This window comes from Octopus bimaculoides, chromosome 20 (assembly GCF_046866305.1).
Source record: "Octopus bimaculoides isolate indiv1 chromosome 20, ASM4686630v1, whole genome shotgun sequence".
NCBI lineage: Eukaryota > Metazoa > Mollusca > Cephalopoda > Octopoda > Octopodidae > Octopus > Octopus bimaculoides.
Genome location: NC_142947.1, coordinates 18516151 through 18533650, shown reverse-complemented (window position 1 = coordinate 18533650; position 17500 = coordinate 18516151). Strand labels below are relative to the sequence as shown.

General features: G+C 33.3%; 1 protein-coding gene across 1 annotated transcript in view; it reads left to right on the top strand.

The window, feature by feature from the left end:
* Positions 1-16198, top strand: part of LOC106882991 (kinesin-like protein KIF28P) — an 18629-nt gene extending 2431 nt beyond the window's left edge. Inside the window, exons 3-9 of the mRNA XM_089338166.1 lie at positions 1788-1875; positions 2512-2805; positions 4759-5025; positions 7792-7938; positions 9784-9909; positions 11200-11373; positions 15475-16198. Coding sequence (XP_089194292.1) covers positions 1788-1875; positions 2512-2805; positions 4759-5025; positions 7792-7938; positions 9784-9909; positions 11200-11373; positions 15475-15543 — 1165 coding nt within the window. The 3' untranslated portion in view covers positions 15544-16198. The remainder of the gene's footprint in view (positions 1-1787; positions 1876-2511; positions 2806-4758; positions 5026-7791; positions 7939-9783; positions 9910-11199; positions 11374-15474) is intronic.
* The last annotated feature ends 1302 nt before the right edge of the window (positions 16199-17500 follow it).

The window sequence follows — 17500 nt, the reverse complement described above, 5'->3', positions numbered from 1 at the left end:
TGTTCCAGCATGGCCGCAGTCAAATGACTGAAACAAGTAAAAGAGTAAAGAGTATAATATTAGAAAACAACTTTATTGATATAAAAAATGTGTACATATGAACTAGATTATCTTCCTTATAATCTTATTCAACGTAATCATCTTCAGCATCAATAACTTCTTCTATGTGAGATCTGAATTGTCTACATACCTGAAATAAATGGTCCTGGTTCACATTACTCTGACTATGGCGGCTCTCAAAGATTCCTTGGTGTTATGGGGACATTGACTGACATCTCTCTGTCAACAACACTCCACACATAGGAGTCTAATGGATTCACTGTGCAACCTATATGACATTAATGCCTTAATTTGGCTTCAGATCCTCTTGGAACTCTAGTCAGATATTACTGAGTTGAATAAAACTTGTTCTGCTAAAATATGAAGGCATTAACAAATGAAAGGGCTTAAATTTCTTTAAGCAAACCAAGTAATATCATAACATACAGAAATAAATATGCAATATACTATAGTCTGTTTAAATAATAATACAATGTATTATATAGTTACAACATATCTATGTAGCTACACAATGTCCATTTAGATATACTACTTCAATGCAGTTATAACACATAGCTATATTCCATCTTAATGTAGTTATACAATGTCTGTCTTATTATTTGTTTAAATGAAGGCGATGAGCTGGCAGATTTGTTAGCACACCAGACAAAATGCTTAGTGGTATTTTGTCTGTCTTTGTATTCAAATCTGCTGAGGTTAACTTTGCCTTTCATCCTTTCAGGGTCACTAAAATGAGTACCAGTTGAGCACTAGGATCAATGTAATCAACTTAACCCTTCCCTCGAAATTGCTGGCCTTGTGCCAAAACCTGAAAGCAGTATTTGTGTAAATGTTCTATGCCTGTGTTGCTAAACCAGACATGTATGATTATGCAATTGTATAGTTATAGCAAGCCTGTAGATTTGAGTGGTATAGCTGGATCACTAAATGCAAATCAATGCTGGAGGTAAATTCAGAGAAAGCAAAGTTGTCAGAGTATGGAAAGGGTGGCAGAAGTTTGAGAAGTTGCTATCTGTGCTGACTTCAAAGACTTTCCCTTATCATGCTGGTTAGACTCTGAGTGTGACACATGTGTGAGAAGCATAATGCTACATGGTAGTGAAACATGTGATATTGAATATGGAAGAATTCTGATGGATGAATAGATAGAAATGAGATGAACATGATCTGTTTGTTCATATCACATTAACTAGCATGAGAGAGCTGTGAGAGTGGCTAATTAAAGTATATATTAATTGATGTGTAGAGGAAAGACAACTGTTGTATTGTTATAGCACTGTAGTACAACGAATAGTGAACCAAATAGTATATGCAATCAGTAAAAGACAACTACGGTAGTAGAAGACTAAAAAAGATATGGCAAAAGGTGGGGTCAAAAAGAAATGATATCATATTGTACTGCAAACCCATCCAATCAAAGTCACAATGAAAAAATAGACGTTAGCATTTAAACCATCCACATCTGATCCCCAATATTCTACCTGTTATGTGTTCAAAGTGGCCAGATCCAGCTTCTTACATCTACCCTACAATGTTATTCTAAAAATAACCAATCACATCATTGAAATCTCAAAGTTACAAGATAATGTATGATAAATTCCAAACTGTATGGATAAACATGCTTTACATTTGATAATCTGAATGCTAAAAAGTTAAACGCTGATGTTAGTGGTGATGGTGATCATGAATAAATACATCAGTTTATCTTTTATGTTTCTTCTTATTAGTGTAATGGTAAAAATGACAGATTTGTTGACAGAGAATGTGTGGTTCTGGGAACGTGGTCGTTTCATGAATCGCAGGTATTTAATGCAGGTAAGTCTAATAGAATGTATTCATATAATTAGTTCTAAGAGTTTGTATGCAATAGCCTCATTACATTATCAGTGTGTCAGTGTGAATTGAGACAAAGAATGTTCAAAATGACAGCAGCAAACTTGCAATCAGTGATACTCAAAAGATGAAGGCATGGAAATGTCACTATGAGTGAATGCATCAGAGAGAGATGGTCTATTCCAGATAGACACAAGAGAGAGATCAGCTACTGAAGTTGATCACTGTACAGCAAAAGCATGACTAACAATATGAAAGCAGGGAAATCAGCCAGGTCAACATGGATAGTCATTGAGACTTTGAAAATATCTGGCAAAGTAGGGCTCATGCTAATTATTTGCATAGTGTGTGTGTGCACACGCATAAACATACATATATACACATAGTTATAGATATATATATATATATATGCATACTAATATGCATGTATACATAGGCTTATGCATAAATACATTTATATAAGCATATATATATAAGCACATGTGTGTCTGTGTATTTAATATCATGACTCTACCATGATATATCAATTACTATAGTTTTAATTAGAAATTTTTTTTTTTTTTCATAAATTGTTCACATATTTATTACACAATATTGATTATACATTAATGCTTGCAGGAACTCTACCAGGATTATGAAGACGGGGAAGATGTGTCAAAGATTCCACAGAAAGATGATCCATTCTGGGAGGCACCAGAAGAGGAATTAGTTGGAACTGCTAATATTTTCCTCCAGTCTTTATCATACAACTTGGAGTTTGAAGATTGTATATTAGTGTCTGATTATAAAGGAGAAGAAGAAGGTTCAATTACTGTCAATGTTGCTCCATGTACTTCCACTGGTATCGTTTTGAAAGAGGAAACCTTTGTTGAAGATCCAAGGGCCCTGCTAGGTGAACCATTTTACTTCAAGGTAAATTTTGCTTACTATAGCTGTTATTGTTATTATTATTATTATTAATAATAATAATAATAATAATAATAGTAATATTATATTAAAAGGATTGATGTAACTCTTCACGAAGGTAAATAGTCAAGACGAAGAGCACAATTCGATTGTATAGATGTTTTATTCGTTGAACAATATTTCGACAGAACGTCTGTCTTTCTCAAGTTCAAAACAAAACGTGATTAAAAATTCAAAATTTCAGAAATCTAAACGTAAACTATGAATGAGAGTAACCAGCGTCCATACGTTGATGGAATGACATCATCAGTATGGACGCTGGTTACTCTCGTTCATAGTTTACGTTTTGATTTCTGAAATTTTGAATTTTTAATCACCTTTTGTTTTGAACTTGAGAAAGACAGACGTGTTGTCGAAATATTGTTCAACGAATAAAACAGCTATACAATCGAATTGTGCTCTTCGTCTTGACTATTATTATTATTATTATTATTATTATTATCATCATCATCATTTATGGTTTCCTTTCAGTATAACTTTATTTCAGCTGCATTAGTACCAGGCATCTTCTTGGATTTCCTTCTTTGATTTGCTGAACTTGTTGAATAAATTTGGGTGTTTTGATCATATTAGAAGTCTGGGAATGCTTTTTGCATTTTGATACTGATGATACCTTTCCTTCTGAGGCTTCTAACTCCTTGCAAACTTTGTAGACAAAAGATCTGGTGACTTTCAAAAATTGAGCTATCTCTAAATTGCTATGCTCAGCCCTTAAAGGCCACAGTTACAGCATGCTTCTTTGTTTTTTGAATAAGCTGAGAGTCTGACAATTATTTTCTGAAACATAAATAACATAAAGTTAATTCAAAATCAGTAATAACTGAAAAATGTCATGCTCTCAAATAGCCTATGCACCCTGTAATTATGCCATATGACAAAAAATGGTTAAAAAATGCAATGAAGAATCAAACACAAAATATACAAGTGGCAGGACAAAATGAATGGTATAGTGAACATTTAATAGAAGAAATGATCCCAAACATTACAATAAGTAATCTGTAAGAAGTAACATCAAGATCAAGAACAACAACAATTGCAACTCTTTTGCGATCCCAATAATGCCATTTATATAGCAGCTGGATGAAAACAAACTTCCCTTAACACTAAAGAAATAGACAAAGTTTTTGAATCTATCATAATTACAAGCAAAAAAAGAAATGTAGATGAGAGAATTTTCTAAAATCCAATAGCATTTCTTTGTTACTGGAGATAATATTGGGTTGAGGAATAATTCATGAGCGTCTTTTTCAAATTTATTTTAAACCAAAAAAACTACAACAAATTAATCAATAATATACTCTCCATTGTTGTTTATGACTTCCTCCCATCTTTCAATAAGTTTTGCTATGTCTTGGCGATAGAAATCTCCTGGTCTTGACTCAAAGAATTCATCCAACTAAGCCCTCAATTCCATGTCATTATTGAACAATACACCGTCAAAGTGTTTGAAAACAGTCAAGAGAGATGAAAATCTGATGACGCCAGATACACATTCTTTCAGTTCCCATCAACCAAGTCCACTTACAAGGTTTTAACACGAGGCTATAGCAGAAAATACTTGCCCAAGGCACCACACAGTGGGACTGAACCTGAAACCAGGCAATTGGGAAGCAAGCTTCTTATGATATTTTGTACTTCTTTGGACAGAATAAAAAGACAAGAACCCTTTGCTTTACATTCCAACCATCTAAAACCTCCAAACAACTGTTGCACCCCACAATATTCTTGCACTCATGATACTGGTGATTAAGAAGAACATTAACCTCGTTGATTTCACCAACTTTGGAAGGCCTGTGAAGGGCCATGGGCTCAGCCCTTCACCCACACAAAATCAAAATAAAAAACAAAAACATTGCTTATCCTTTCATCCATTTCATTCTCTCTATTCTTCCCTTGCAGGTAACTGTTAAGGATGCTAGTGTTTACAAAAAGAGATTCATGAAAGGCCTGAAAGTATCCTATCGCCTGAATCCTAAATCTGTATTCACCGATACAGAGTTGGTGAAAGGAATGCTAAACCCAGTCTTTAACCATTCCAAAGTATTTACATTTGATCCACTGACAGCTGATCAAATAGCTTTCTTTGAGGCTGGTTCCATAACGTTTTGGTTGTACACAGCACAAGATGACACCACAGAATTAAAAGACACTCAAATGACAACTCAGGTAAGTTTCATGTGTGTGTGTGTGTGTGTGTGTGTGTACATGTGTATATGTGTGTGTGTGTGTGTGTGTGTGTGTATACGTGCGTATATGTATATGTGTGTGTGTGTGTGTTTATATACACCTAATATAATAAATGTGAAAACTAATTTCTGTCTCACCCTCTTGCTATTCAATGACACTTCCTCCTGCTGGGGTGAGAGTAATAGTAGACATAGAGACAGTGAGGGTGGCGGAAAAGACAGAAAGAGAGGCAAAACAATTTAGGGAGAGATGTTGATGTTTTATTAAAAGTAGTAGTGATGATGGTGCCAATGGGAGTAATAATAAGAGAGCGAAAGTGGTTATGTGAGAGAAAGAGGGAGATGATGCACAACTTCTCTGGACAGAAATTCCTGTGGCCAGCATACTGAACCAACTACTGAACCCTATCATTTTTGTTTTATTTTTTGAATCCTTTAATATATATCATCATCATCATCATCATCATCGTTTAACGTCCGCTTTCCATGCTAGCATGGGTTGGACGATTTGACTGAGGACTGGTGAAACCGGATGGCAACACCAGGCTCCAGTCTGATTTGGCAGAGTTTCTACAGCTGGATGCCCTTCCTAACGCCAACCACTCATGTATATATATATATATATAGTTCAAAAAAACAATAACAAAAAACCAAAAAATCAACAAAGTGAGGACGGAATATGGATAGTATTATTGGACGCTCAGGAAAGGAAAGAGAGAGTGTATGACGTTTCGGGCGTAGCCCTTTGTCGGAAAGATGGAAAGTTCGGAGAATGGAAGAACGGAGAAAGAGGAAAATGGTACCGATGCCCACGACATTCACATTTATAATATTAAATATGTTTAATTTTGGGGAAACTGTATTTCAATTGATGTGCATTTTATTTATGTGTGTGTGTGTATATGTATGTATATGTACACACACATACATATATGTATATGTATATATATATATATATATATACATATATGTATGTGTGTGTACATATACATACATATACACACACACACATAAATAAAATGCACATCAATTGAAATACAGTTTCCCCAAAATTAAACATATTTAATATTATAAATGTGAATGTCAGTGTGTCACACTTTTTCAACTTTACTCCTAGAAGCCGTAGCCCAACATACCATGCTATCTTGGAATCAGGCTGACTCCGTGAGTAAATTAAAAACATTCTGGGCTGAATCCAGACCTGCAATCCTAAAATTTTGGATTCCTATATTTTCATTACTGCAATTGTTTTCAGCAATTTCTTTTTTTTGCATGATTTTTTGCGATAAATATGATTATCATTGGGATACGACTCTGGAGGAAGCAATTGCAACAAATTCTACAAAACAAGTCAGAGATCTGTTTGCAGATCTTCCCATTCCGGGTTAGTTGCTTAACAGCTACATACTAGCTAAAAGCCACCCTATCAATTTACCTGCTTATTTGTTTAAACAAATAAACAGGTAAATTGACACAATACAATGTCTGCAAGTTGATGAATACCACCTATTCCCTTCCCTTTTCTTATTGCTATATAAATTAATGGTAAAATATCTTTTTACCTGCACCCATTTATTTCACTTGGTAATACAAAGAAAAAACACTAGTGTAATAATAATTGGGTATTCTTCCAGCAGTATATTGGATAGATATTATCCCTTAGTGGGTTGGATTCACAACCCTTAACTTTCTTGGATAGATATATATATATATATATATATATATATATATATATATATATATATATATATAATAACAATATTAGGGATAAATATCCAAATTTACAGGTAAAAACTATCTTATGATATTTGCTTTGTATTATATTATACTTATTTATCATGCATTTACTTATTAATTTTTCTATATGTGACTGTGGACTTTCATGGATAAGTTCATGAACTTTGATTCTTTTCTCTAAAACTATATATATATATATATATATTATATATAAATATATATATATATACACATGTGCGTGTGTGTATTATGATATTGATGGCATCTATAAGATGCTTTATTTTCATTCTCTTATGGAGAGTGTAGCTTTGACCAGAAGAAATTAATGTCATCAGACAGTATCCAATGATCATTCTTGAGTGTATTAACCCTGAATTATAACATCCTCCTATCTGTGTGTTGGCAGAGGAGGCCAAATTGCTACCCATCTCCTCCTCTTGGCTTCCAGCTTAACTCCTCACTCTTGCTCCATAACTAACAAGAAGGTCTCCCAGTATATATGTAGTGTGTATATAAAGTCATACAAGATTAACTTTACTTACACTGGGTTATGTCATGCTGATGATTTCTAAAATAAATGAAATAGTGCTATTCTTGTTTACCACTGACAGGAAACTTTAAGAACTTCATAATAAGCAAACAAAAAACATTGAACATACATATTCTATGCATCTTCTTTATTCCTTAATTTCAAATTCAACTTCTAATCTCACCAAATACTATGAAGAAATGATTATCTCCCTTGTATTAACTGTTTGCTAGGGAACATCCTGTGTTATATATATATATATATATATATATATATATATATATAATATTGTAGTATATTATATCATATTATGTTATATTTATATAACATGCACACAAATGGTGGTTTGAATTAGTCTGTAACTGTGAAGAGACTGGACATATGTTATTTCACCATTTGGTATAAGAATTAATGTGTTGTTTTTTTACTTATTCTTTCAAAGTTTTATTCCCACATCAACAATTTGACTGTATTTTTTAGGAGTTAAAGAAAGCAAAGTCAAAAGATATGTTGAAACGAAAAAGCAGTATAATCACAGATAAAAACCAACAACAGCATTTAAAGACAGAACTTCTCCTTCTTCAGAAAAAGAATGAACGGCTGGCACAGAAAGAAAGACGGATACAGGTAAACATTTCACTTTGTATTTATCATTATCATTATTATTATTGAGTGAGAGAGCAGTGCATGCCATCAAAGTGACACTGGGGTAAAATATACGAAGCCCATTATACCCATCATGACTACCTATCTGATAAGGGTACACCAGGCACATGCATCACAACCATATGTGTGTGACATGGTGATCTCATATTAAGATAAACAGCGCATGACCTCGCAGGTGGGGCCCAGTTAGAATTTTCTTCAAGTCGAGTAGCCCATCCCACTCAAAAGATCTCTGAATAAGGTTTGTTTAAGGATGTTGAGCAAAACACCCATGTTTCCAAAGGTGAATTATTCAAATCCCAAAGAATTCCTCTCAACACATGGCTATGATGCTCCCCCACTACTTCTGCTCATGATCAGAGATGCACATATCGTCAGCCACCAAGGGACATGCTCAAGCAAATCTGTGGTATTAAGCAGAATATTTGCTGTAGCCCATCTTTTATACCAAGACAAAACAATGTACATGATAACACTTCCAATCAATTAAGATCAGAAGCCATGAGAGTCACTGCCTGGTACTGCATCCGGGCATCTTATTATTATTATTATTATTATTATTATTATTATTATTAAAGCAACAAGCTGACAGAATGATTAGGACACCAGATAAAATGCAAAAACCTTCCTGGCTAAGACATAATATATATATTATGCAAATAATTATATCCTGGCATGACAGAGAAACAGCATAATAAATGCTATTGTAAACAAAACTGAACATCCCAAAATAGAGATTTTGGTTCCAAAAAATCTTTCATGAACCAACCATAAAAATCAGATAGAGCTACCTTGTTTGCTTCACCAATTCTTCTTGCTATCTGATATGTTCAGCCAACCCATTTGTCCTCTCCCACAACTGCCCCAAAGACACAATGAAGTGAAACATGGGAGAAAAGAATTAACCTTTTTATGGCAGAATTAAATTTCATGATTATTCCACTGAGTATTTTTTTCCAAATCACATGACCTCAATAAACTTGCTACATCTCAACAAAAGAATGTATATAGTGATATATGTGTAGCTACACATCTGTGTGTGTATAAGTATCATCATCATCATTTAATGTCCATTTTCCTCACTGGCATGGGTTGGACGGTTTGACAGGAGCTAACCAGCTGAAGAGCTGCCCAGGCTCCATGTCTGTTTTGGCATGGTTTCTGCAGCTGGATGCCCTTCTTAACACCAACCACTTTATAGAGTGTACTGAGTGCTTTTATGCAGCACCAGCAAGGGTGTGTTTATGTAGAGAACAATGTAGGGGACAAGCCTGTATGCAAGAGCAACCACACTTTCACTTAGCTTGGGATGTCTTTTTAAACACAACAAGCCACCAGGAGTTTCGATCCCCTGTCATTTCCTCTGTGAAACCCAACAATCCTTTCTCACCACTTCATCCCATGTCTTCCTGATTCTACCCCTCCTTCCATATATATATATATATATATATATATATATATATATATATATATATATATATATATATATATATATAACTGTTAATCCAGACAGACACAGAGAAAAGAAAAAAATCCTTTCTCCATCTGTTTTCTCTTCTCATTCCTTTCTGTAGAAGAGCGTAGGTGAAAAATGTTAAAGACTCTTCCATTTTCCCAGAGTGCCAAACTAATACACTTTGTTTGTTGTTCCCTCACTTGCTTCTGTCCTTTGTTTTTTGTCTATTGTACAATTTTGAACCATGTGTATGTATTTATGTACATATGTACAAATGTATGTATGTATGTATGATTGTATTTAGACACACACACACACAGATATAATCTCATACTTTATATCACACTCAGCAAATTTGCCTGGAATGGTCCCAAAAGCCAGAAGAGGAACAACAATTCATTCAGTTTTGGCAATCCATCTCTGCTGTAGCCAAGAGTACTGGAACAAAATTTAGAACAAATCTTTCATCAAATGAGGTATATTTTGATTTTGTTTTTTCTTTACTAAATATGTTAATGATTGGCAAATGGAATGTGCTGATAACTTTAGTTGACCCTCCCAAGTAAAACCTATGTGGTTGGTGTTAAGGTTGAACCTTTTTAAGTTATAGTTTGCAAGAAAACATCAGCAAAAAGGTTATTTTGGAAAGCAACAGGTCATGGGAAGACAGCTTGGGGAATTTTTTGGAGGTAAAATATAGAAATAGCTGTTATCTTTCATCCAAGATCATTAAATGGAAGTATCTCAGTTGAGACCATCTTGTCCTTTTATATATATGGGACTACATTGTTTGGTTTCTTGGTTTTTTTTTATCCTAATTTGTTTCAAATGTGATTTATGAGGAGAAATAGGTATATCTAGTCGATATGGATGGAGAGAATATGTAGTGAGCTAGTTGAGAAGAGCAACCACCTTAGCTGTAGCAACAGAAGAAAGAAAAACAGAGAGAAGAAACAGGGCATTAGTTTAAGTGTGTTGAAGATTGATTTTTTTGTTGATTAGGCATACAGTCTTCTTTTTGATTTCATTAGGATGTCTCTATGTGAAACAGCATTTGTACCCTCCCAGATGGAAGATGAACCTCACTGCACATGATGCCTATGTATAGTAGAAGTAACATTCCAGTTGGGTCCTGTGCTTCACTGTACAGGATACTTGTGAGTGTAGGAGCAGCACCATCCCAGATGGAAGCTGTACTCCACTGTACAAGACATCTTTAGTTGTAATAGTATTATAATAATATTTTGTCTTATTCCTAACAGAAGCATTCACTATAAATAATACTATGAAAGTAATAAACTTATGTCACAAATATTGTATTTTTTTTATTATTTTGTCAGAAAAGATGGGTTTATTTCTTATTGCCTTTGTAACTCAGGTAGGGTAATAGATGGAGAATTATCTTGGCCTGTGATAGAAGGTCACAAGCTCCTATCTCCATGCCTGTATTACATTTAGAGTTATTATGTTGGCTTTTTAGTTCACAGGTGGTGAGACTGGAAAATAATTATCTGATTAATTTAGTGGCATAGCTAGAACCTGTGATCCACCCCCAATCCCACCTCCAGATAGCTCCAACCCCCTTGGTCCAGACCCCACCTTTCTCTCAAGCCTCTGCAGGTTTATACAGTGGGCTCAAAAATGCCACCCTGCTACAAGTGTCTCCTGGGGTGCATCCCTTTCTCACCCCTGCTATATTATCAGATGAAATTAAACCCTTGGAACTTACATGAAATTTTCCTGGATTTACTTTTGTTTCCACACAGGATGGCAGTATAGAAACCTCAGCATTGGGAGATAAAAATGAAATCATCAGTCTGTATGTATTCGGAGAAGATGAAGAAGAACTAGCGTCAGAACTGGACAATGGCAATGGGTTGATTGATTATTGTAAAGTAGCACATCTTTGCTATGATGATAAAATGAAACCAAAGACAGAGGTAAGCATTTCTAGCCGACTTAAAGAAGAAATGGTCAAGTGCAGGGGTCCCTAACCACCAGGTTGTGGAACACTGCCAGGTCACAGATCATTTGGTACTGGGCTACACAGAAACATTAAATTTTTAAATTCCATTTCCATCTTATTGACTGATGCAGTCCGCAGGGTATAGCATAGCTGTGTGGTAAGAAGCTTGCTTCTCAATCACATAGTTTTGAGTTCACTCCCACTGCATGGCACCTTGAGCTGGCCAAAGTCGTGCGAATGGATTTGGTAGACAGAAACTGAAAAGGCGGCGAGCTGGCAGAAACGTTAGCATGCCGGGTGAACTGCTTAACGGTATTTCGTCTGCTGCTACGTTCTGAGTTCAAATTCCGCCAAGGTCGACTTAACCTTTCATCCTATCAGGGTCAATTAAATAAGTACCAGTTATGCACTGGGGTCGATGTAATCGACTTAATCCCTTTGTTTGTCCCTTCTACGTTTAACCCCTTGTGGGCAATAAAGAAATAAGAAACTGAAAGAAGCTTGTTGTGCGTCTGTGCGTGTGCATGTATGTATGTATATATTTGTGTATGCATGTCTTTGTGTCTGTGTTTGTCCCCACCACCACTTGACAACAGGTGTTGGTGTGTCCCTGTAACTTAGCAGTTTGGCAAAAAAAAGACCAATAGAATAAGTGTACTAGGCTGAAAAAACAAAATAAGTCCTGGGGTTGATCTGTTCAAGCTGGTGCTCCAGCATAGCCAGTCAAGTGACAGAACCAAGTAAAAGATTAAAAAATTATATATGTAATAATTAAATCATATATTATGCGCTTTATTGTGCTTCGTTAATCACACGATACTCCAGTTATGGAAAAATTGTCTTGCATGAAATTGGTCAGTGGTGAAAAAAAAAGATTACTAACTGATGGTTAAATAGATAAAGACAGCACTACCAATGTTAATTGTAAGATCAAATCTACTGTGGCGGGGGATATTTTTGTATCTCTAATCAAGGCAATTATTTGGCCACTTCCTGCTTAGCTCTCTAGAATAGTTTATCAAATCTTCTGTTAATGTCATTGATACACTGACACTCTGTCCAAGGAAAGATTCATCTCTTACTTTTCTTCTGGAATTATGTCTTGGCTTTACAAATTGTTGCAGTTGAATATATTTATCATTATTAACATGTGGTGAGCTAGTAGAATTGTTAGCATGCTAAGTAAAGTGCTTAACAGTATTTCACCTGTCACTACATTCTGAGTTCAAATTCCGCTGAGGTTGGCTTCACCTTTTATCCTTTTGGGGGCCAAAAAATTAAGTACCGGTGAAACACTGGAATTGATATAACTGACTAGTCTCCTCCCTCAAAATTTCAGGTCTTGTGTCTATAGAAGAAAGGATTTATTAACAACACAGGGAGGGGGGTGAGCTTGGCAGAATTGTTAGCATGCTGGGCAAAATGCTTAGCAGCATTTCATCAGTCTTTACGTTCTGAGTTCAAATTCTACTGATGTCAACTTTGGTTTTCATCCTTTCAGGATCAATAAAATAAGCACCAGTTGAACACCGGGGTCAATGTAATCGACTTACTCCCTCCCCCCCCAAAAAATTGCTGGCCTTGTGACAAAATTTGAAATCAATAATATCAGTGTTATACTGACATTCTATCTAGGGCAAGATTCATCTCTTACATTTCTTCAGAAATTATATCTTGTCTTAGCTTTATAAATTGTTGCAGTTGAATATATTTATTGCTATTAACTACATAGAAACCAGTTCGGAAATTCGGAAATTTAGAAACTTCAATTAAATACAGGGCTTAGTTTCAACACTTTTCTGTTCTACAGTCGGAGATTAACGATAACAATCACTTTTTCAACTGTCAGCAAACAGTTTATTGTTTAAAGTGAATATCACAACCTTCATGTCATGTTGTGTGTGTCTGTAGATGCCACACTTGCCATGTTGAGTGTGTGTGTTTGCATCTCTGTGCATAACATCTTTACCATGTTGTATGTCTCTGCACATGTCATCCTTGTTATGTTGTGCATGTTAGCTTTATTATGCTCTGAGAATATGTGTGTATGCGCATGTGTGTATGCGCATGTGTGTATGCGCATGTGTGTACATGTTATCATTGTCATACTGTGTGCAGGTCTGTACATGCCATCCTTGCTTTGTTTATTATATAGCTCTTCTTGCCAAACTGTGTTTGTTAATACATGATCTAACATTAAATTCAACATCATAACCTAAATATTTTTCAGTACAATGTGCTGTTATAACAATCACAAATTTAGGAGTAAGAAACGTGCTCACTGATAGGTTCACACCATAATAACACTTGCTCAGTAACTCAATATTATTACTGACTACACTGCCATTCATATTAAATTAGGTAACTATTACCAATTATGCTGTCCCTCATACTTGCTGGGTGACTGTTATTGATTTTACTGCTTCTCTATTTTTCAAATTAACTACTTCAGTTATCTGAATATAGCAGAAAAAATATATTTATCTGTCACATAATATAACAGAATATAACTACACACACACACACACACACATACATATATATATATATTTATACTCACACATACTTATGTAATATATACGTAGTTATATGTACCTATATTCAACATAGCAAGAGACCCACCTCAGTTCAATGTTTGCAACATGAAGCAACTCCACAAATTTTAATGTCCACTTTCCATGCTGGCATCAGTAGAGCAATTTAACTCAATCTGACAAGCCAGAATATGAGCTAAACTCTATTGTCTGATTTGATATGGTTTCTGTGATTGGATGCTCTTCCTAACATCAACCATTTTACAGAGTGTATTGGGTGCTTTTTTATGTGGCACCAGCACCAGTGGGGTTGCCATATAACTTGCAAGGACAAAATCCTTCAATTAAGCAGAGTGTAATAGTAAGGGAGGTAGCTGTGTACCAGGTGATAAACTGTGATAGAGACAGAAACATGTGCCTTGCATTAGAGAAGATACATAGCTTATATGAACTAATTACCATCTCACTTCACTTTTTTTTCTAGTTTCTGCTTCAAAAACAGAAACCAGGTCCAATTACATTTTTCACTGACTTTCATTCATTTTTCACTTACCTGCTCCATGTACTTGAAGTTGCTACACAGAGATTGAAGTTTTGGTCATCCTTGTAATTTCAAGATCTCTTAGGATATAACTTAGAATTTCCCTGTAGCTTATTTTCAGACCCATAGGAGCACTTGAAATAAACATCATTATGTTGCTTCACAAAATGAAGCAACATAAAATGAAGTGCTCAAGCACACTATACATCACCCAGTCCAGGAATTGAAACCACAATCTTATGGTCAAATATAACCTCTAAGCCATGTGCTTCTACTAAAACTTGGACTAGAAGACATATATATATATATATATATATATATATATATAAATGTGTGTGTGTGCACAGGTGAGGATGTAAATTATTTAATATTTAAGGTGGTGAGCTGGCAGAAACGTTAGCACACCAGGCGAAATGCTTAGTGGTATTTCATGTCTTTATGTTCTGAGTTCAAATTCTGCCAAGGTCAACTTTACCTTTCATCCTTTCAGGGTCGATAAATTAAGTACCAGTTGCATAATGTGGTCAATCTAATCAATTGGCCCCGTCCCCAAAAATTTTGGGCCCTGTGCCTGGAGTAGAGCAGAATATTTCAAATATTTATCTGCATTGTATTAATCTATTCTAAACACCAGAGAATGGATTGTGTAGGCCAGGTTCAATTCCAAGTCAGAGCCATTTATTTCTTTTACACTACTACTGTTCTGACAAGGGGCATGAATACCACAGTCCCAATTTATCCTCTCTGAAGACAATAAAGATCAGGGTGTTTAGCTTTTTAACAATCTAGTGTGTAGAGGTCAAAAATAGTTTATCCATATATTTACTCAACAATTTATGCCCACACACAAATACAACCACCTAACATACACACAGATGCAATCTGCAAACATACATAGATGATACAGATATCAACATTAAACACACATGCACTCAGATATAACCACTAAATGCTCACACTCTACACTTTGTATCTGACTTTTATGTTTTCTCTGTTACAGTTATCAGAACAATATAAAGCTCTCAGCAAAAGTTTGACAACAAAATACAGAACAGTGTCTCATGTGTGATCAGCTAAACTTTCGCTACACAGCCACATCAGATTGGACATCAACCCAAAATTATAGACGATATCCATCATCCATCCATCCTAACTCTCTACCCACTGGTAAAGATGGTACAACTCAGCTTTACATTCACTCTTCCTTACAGACAATCTACTTCAACTTTCCACCTGCGTTACACATGCTGGAATACACATGGTTATAGTAGTATGACTTTCTGAAGTTACAACTTAGCTTTTCACTACTTGTAACAACAGATAGCAGAGATTGGTTTTTCAGTTCTTGTTATAGAGACACATAATATTCTACCATATGTAAAAGATGGAATAACTTGACTTTCCACTCTGTAGTAACATTACACCATAGAATATGACGTCTGAATTACAACAAAATATTCTTGTACATATGGTACACCTACAATTATTATCAATGAGACAATAAACTTGGTAAAAATTGTCATTTTTATCAAAGTTATGAATGAGACGATAAAGGTGGCAAAATTTAACATTTTCTACCTAAAATTGGTAGAAATTCATCATATCTCCCTGCCCTGCATTGAAAACATCGTAACTAGCCAGTAAACATTACACAGATTAACTTGTTTTCTATGTAAAAAAAAATGACAACCATGCCGATAACCTTAATAAACCATTTTAAAATATCTCAAATTCATATTGGTCCATCTAACCCAATGATTCTCAACCATTTTTGCCCTCTGATTCCTATTTTACTCTACGTAACCTCCATAGCTATTCAATGTATATAAAAAAAAATCCTACTGTATTTTTGTAATTAAATATCATTAGGAATTGTATAAAAAAAAAAAAAATATTTTGAATATTGCAGAAGTATAAGTGATTTATTGCACATAAATTTTAACAATAAGATCTTATATGGACCCCAGTTGAGAACCACTGATCATTTAAATTGGCCATATCTGGCTCAAATATTTTATTTGTTCTATGTTCAAACTTACCTGATGAATACAGTCTTTCATACATATCCTACAATGTCATTATCAATCCAGTCATCAAAATCTCAGAGTTATGAGATAATGCATGATTAATTCAAAACATGAATAAATAAGCATTATATATTTGAGAGAGTAATTTGAATGCTAAAGGATTAAAGATAAACTTGCATGTTAATCCAAAATTAAAGATAACTACAAACTGCAACTAAATATATATATAAATATATGAATATATATAAATATATATATATATATATAATATATATATATATATAAATATATATATATATATATAAATATATATATATATATATATATAAATATAGAGTTATTAATATTTCTAAGTCTCTCTAAATATATATATATATATAAATATATATATATATATATATAAATATATATATATATAAATATATATATATATATATATAAATATATATATATATATATATAAATATATATATATATATATAAATATATATATATATATATATAAATATATATATATAAATATATATATATATATATATAAATATATATATATATATATATAAATATATATATATATATATATAAATATATATATATATATATATAAATATATATATATATATATATAAATAAATATATATATATATATATATAAATATATATATATATATAAATATATATATATATATATATAAATATATATATATATATATATAAATATATATATATATATATAAATATATATATATATATATAAATATATATATATATATATATAAATATATATATATATATATATATAAATATATATATATATATATAAATATATATATATATATATATATAAATAAATAAATATATATATATATATAAATATATATATATATATATATAAATAAATAAATATATATATATATAAATATATATATATATATAAATATATATATATAAATATATATATATATATAAATATATATATATATATAAATATATATATAT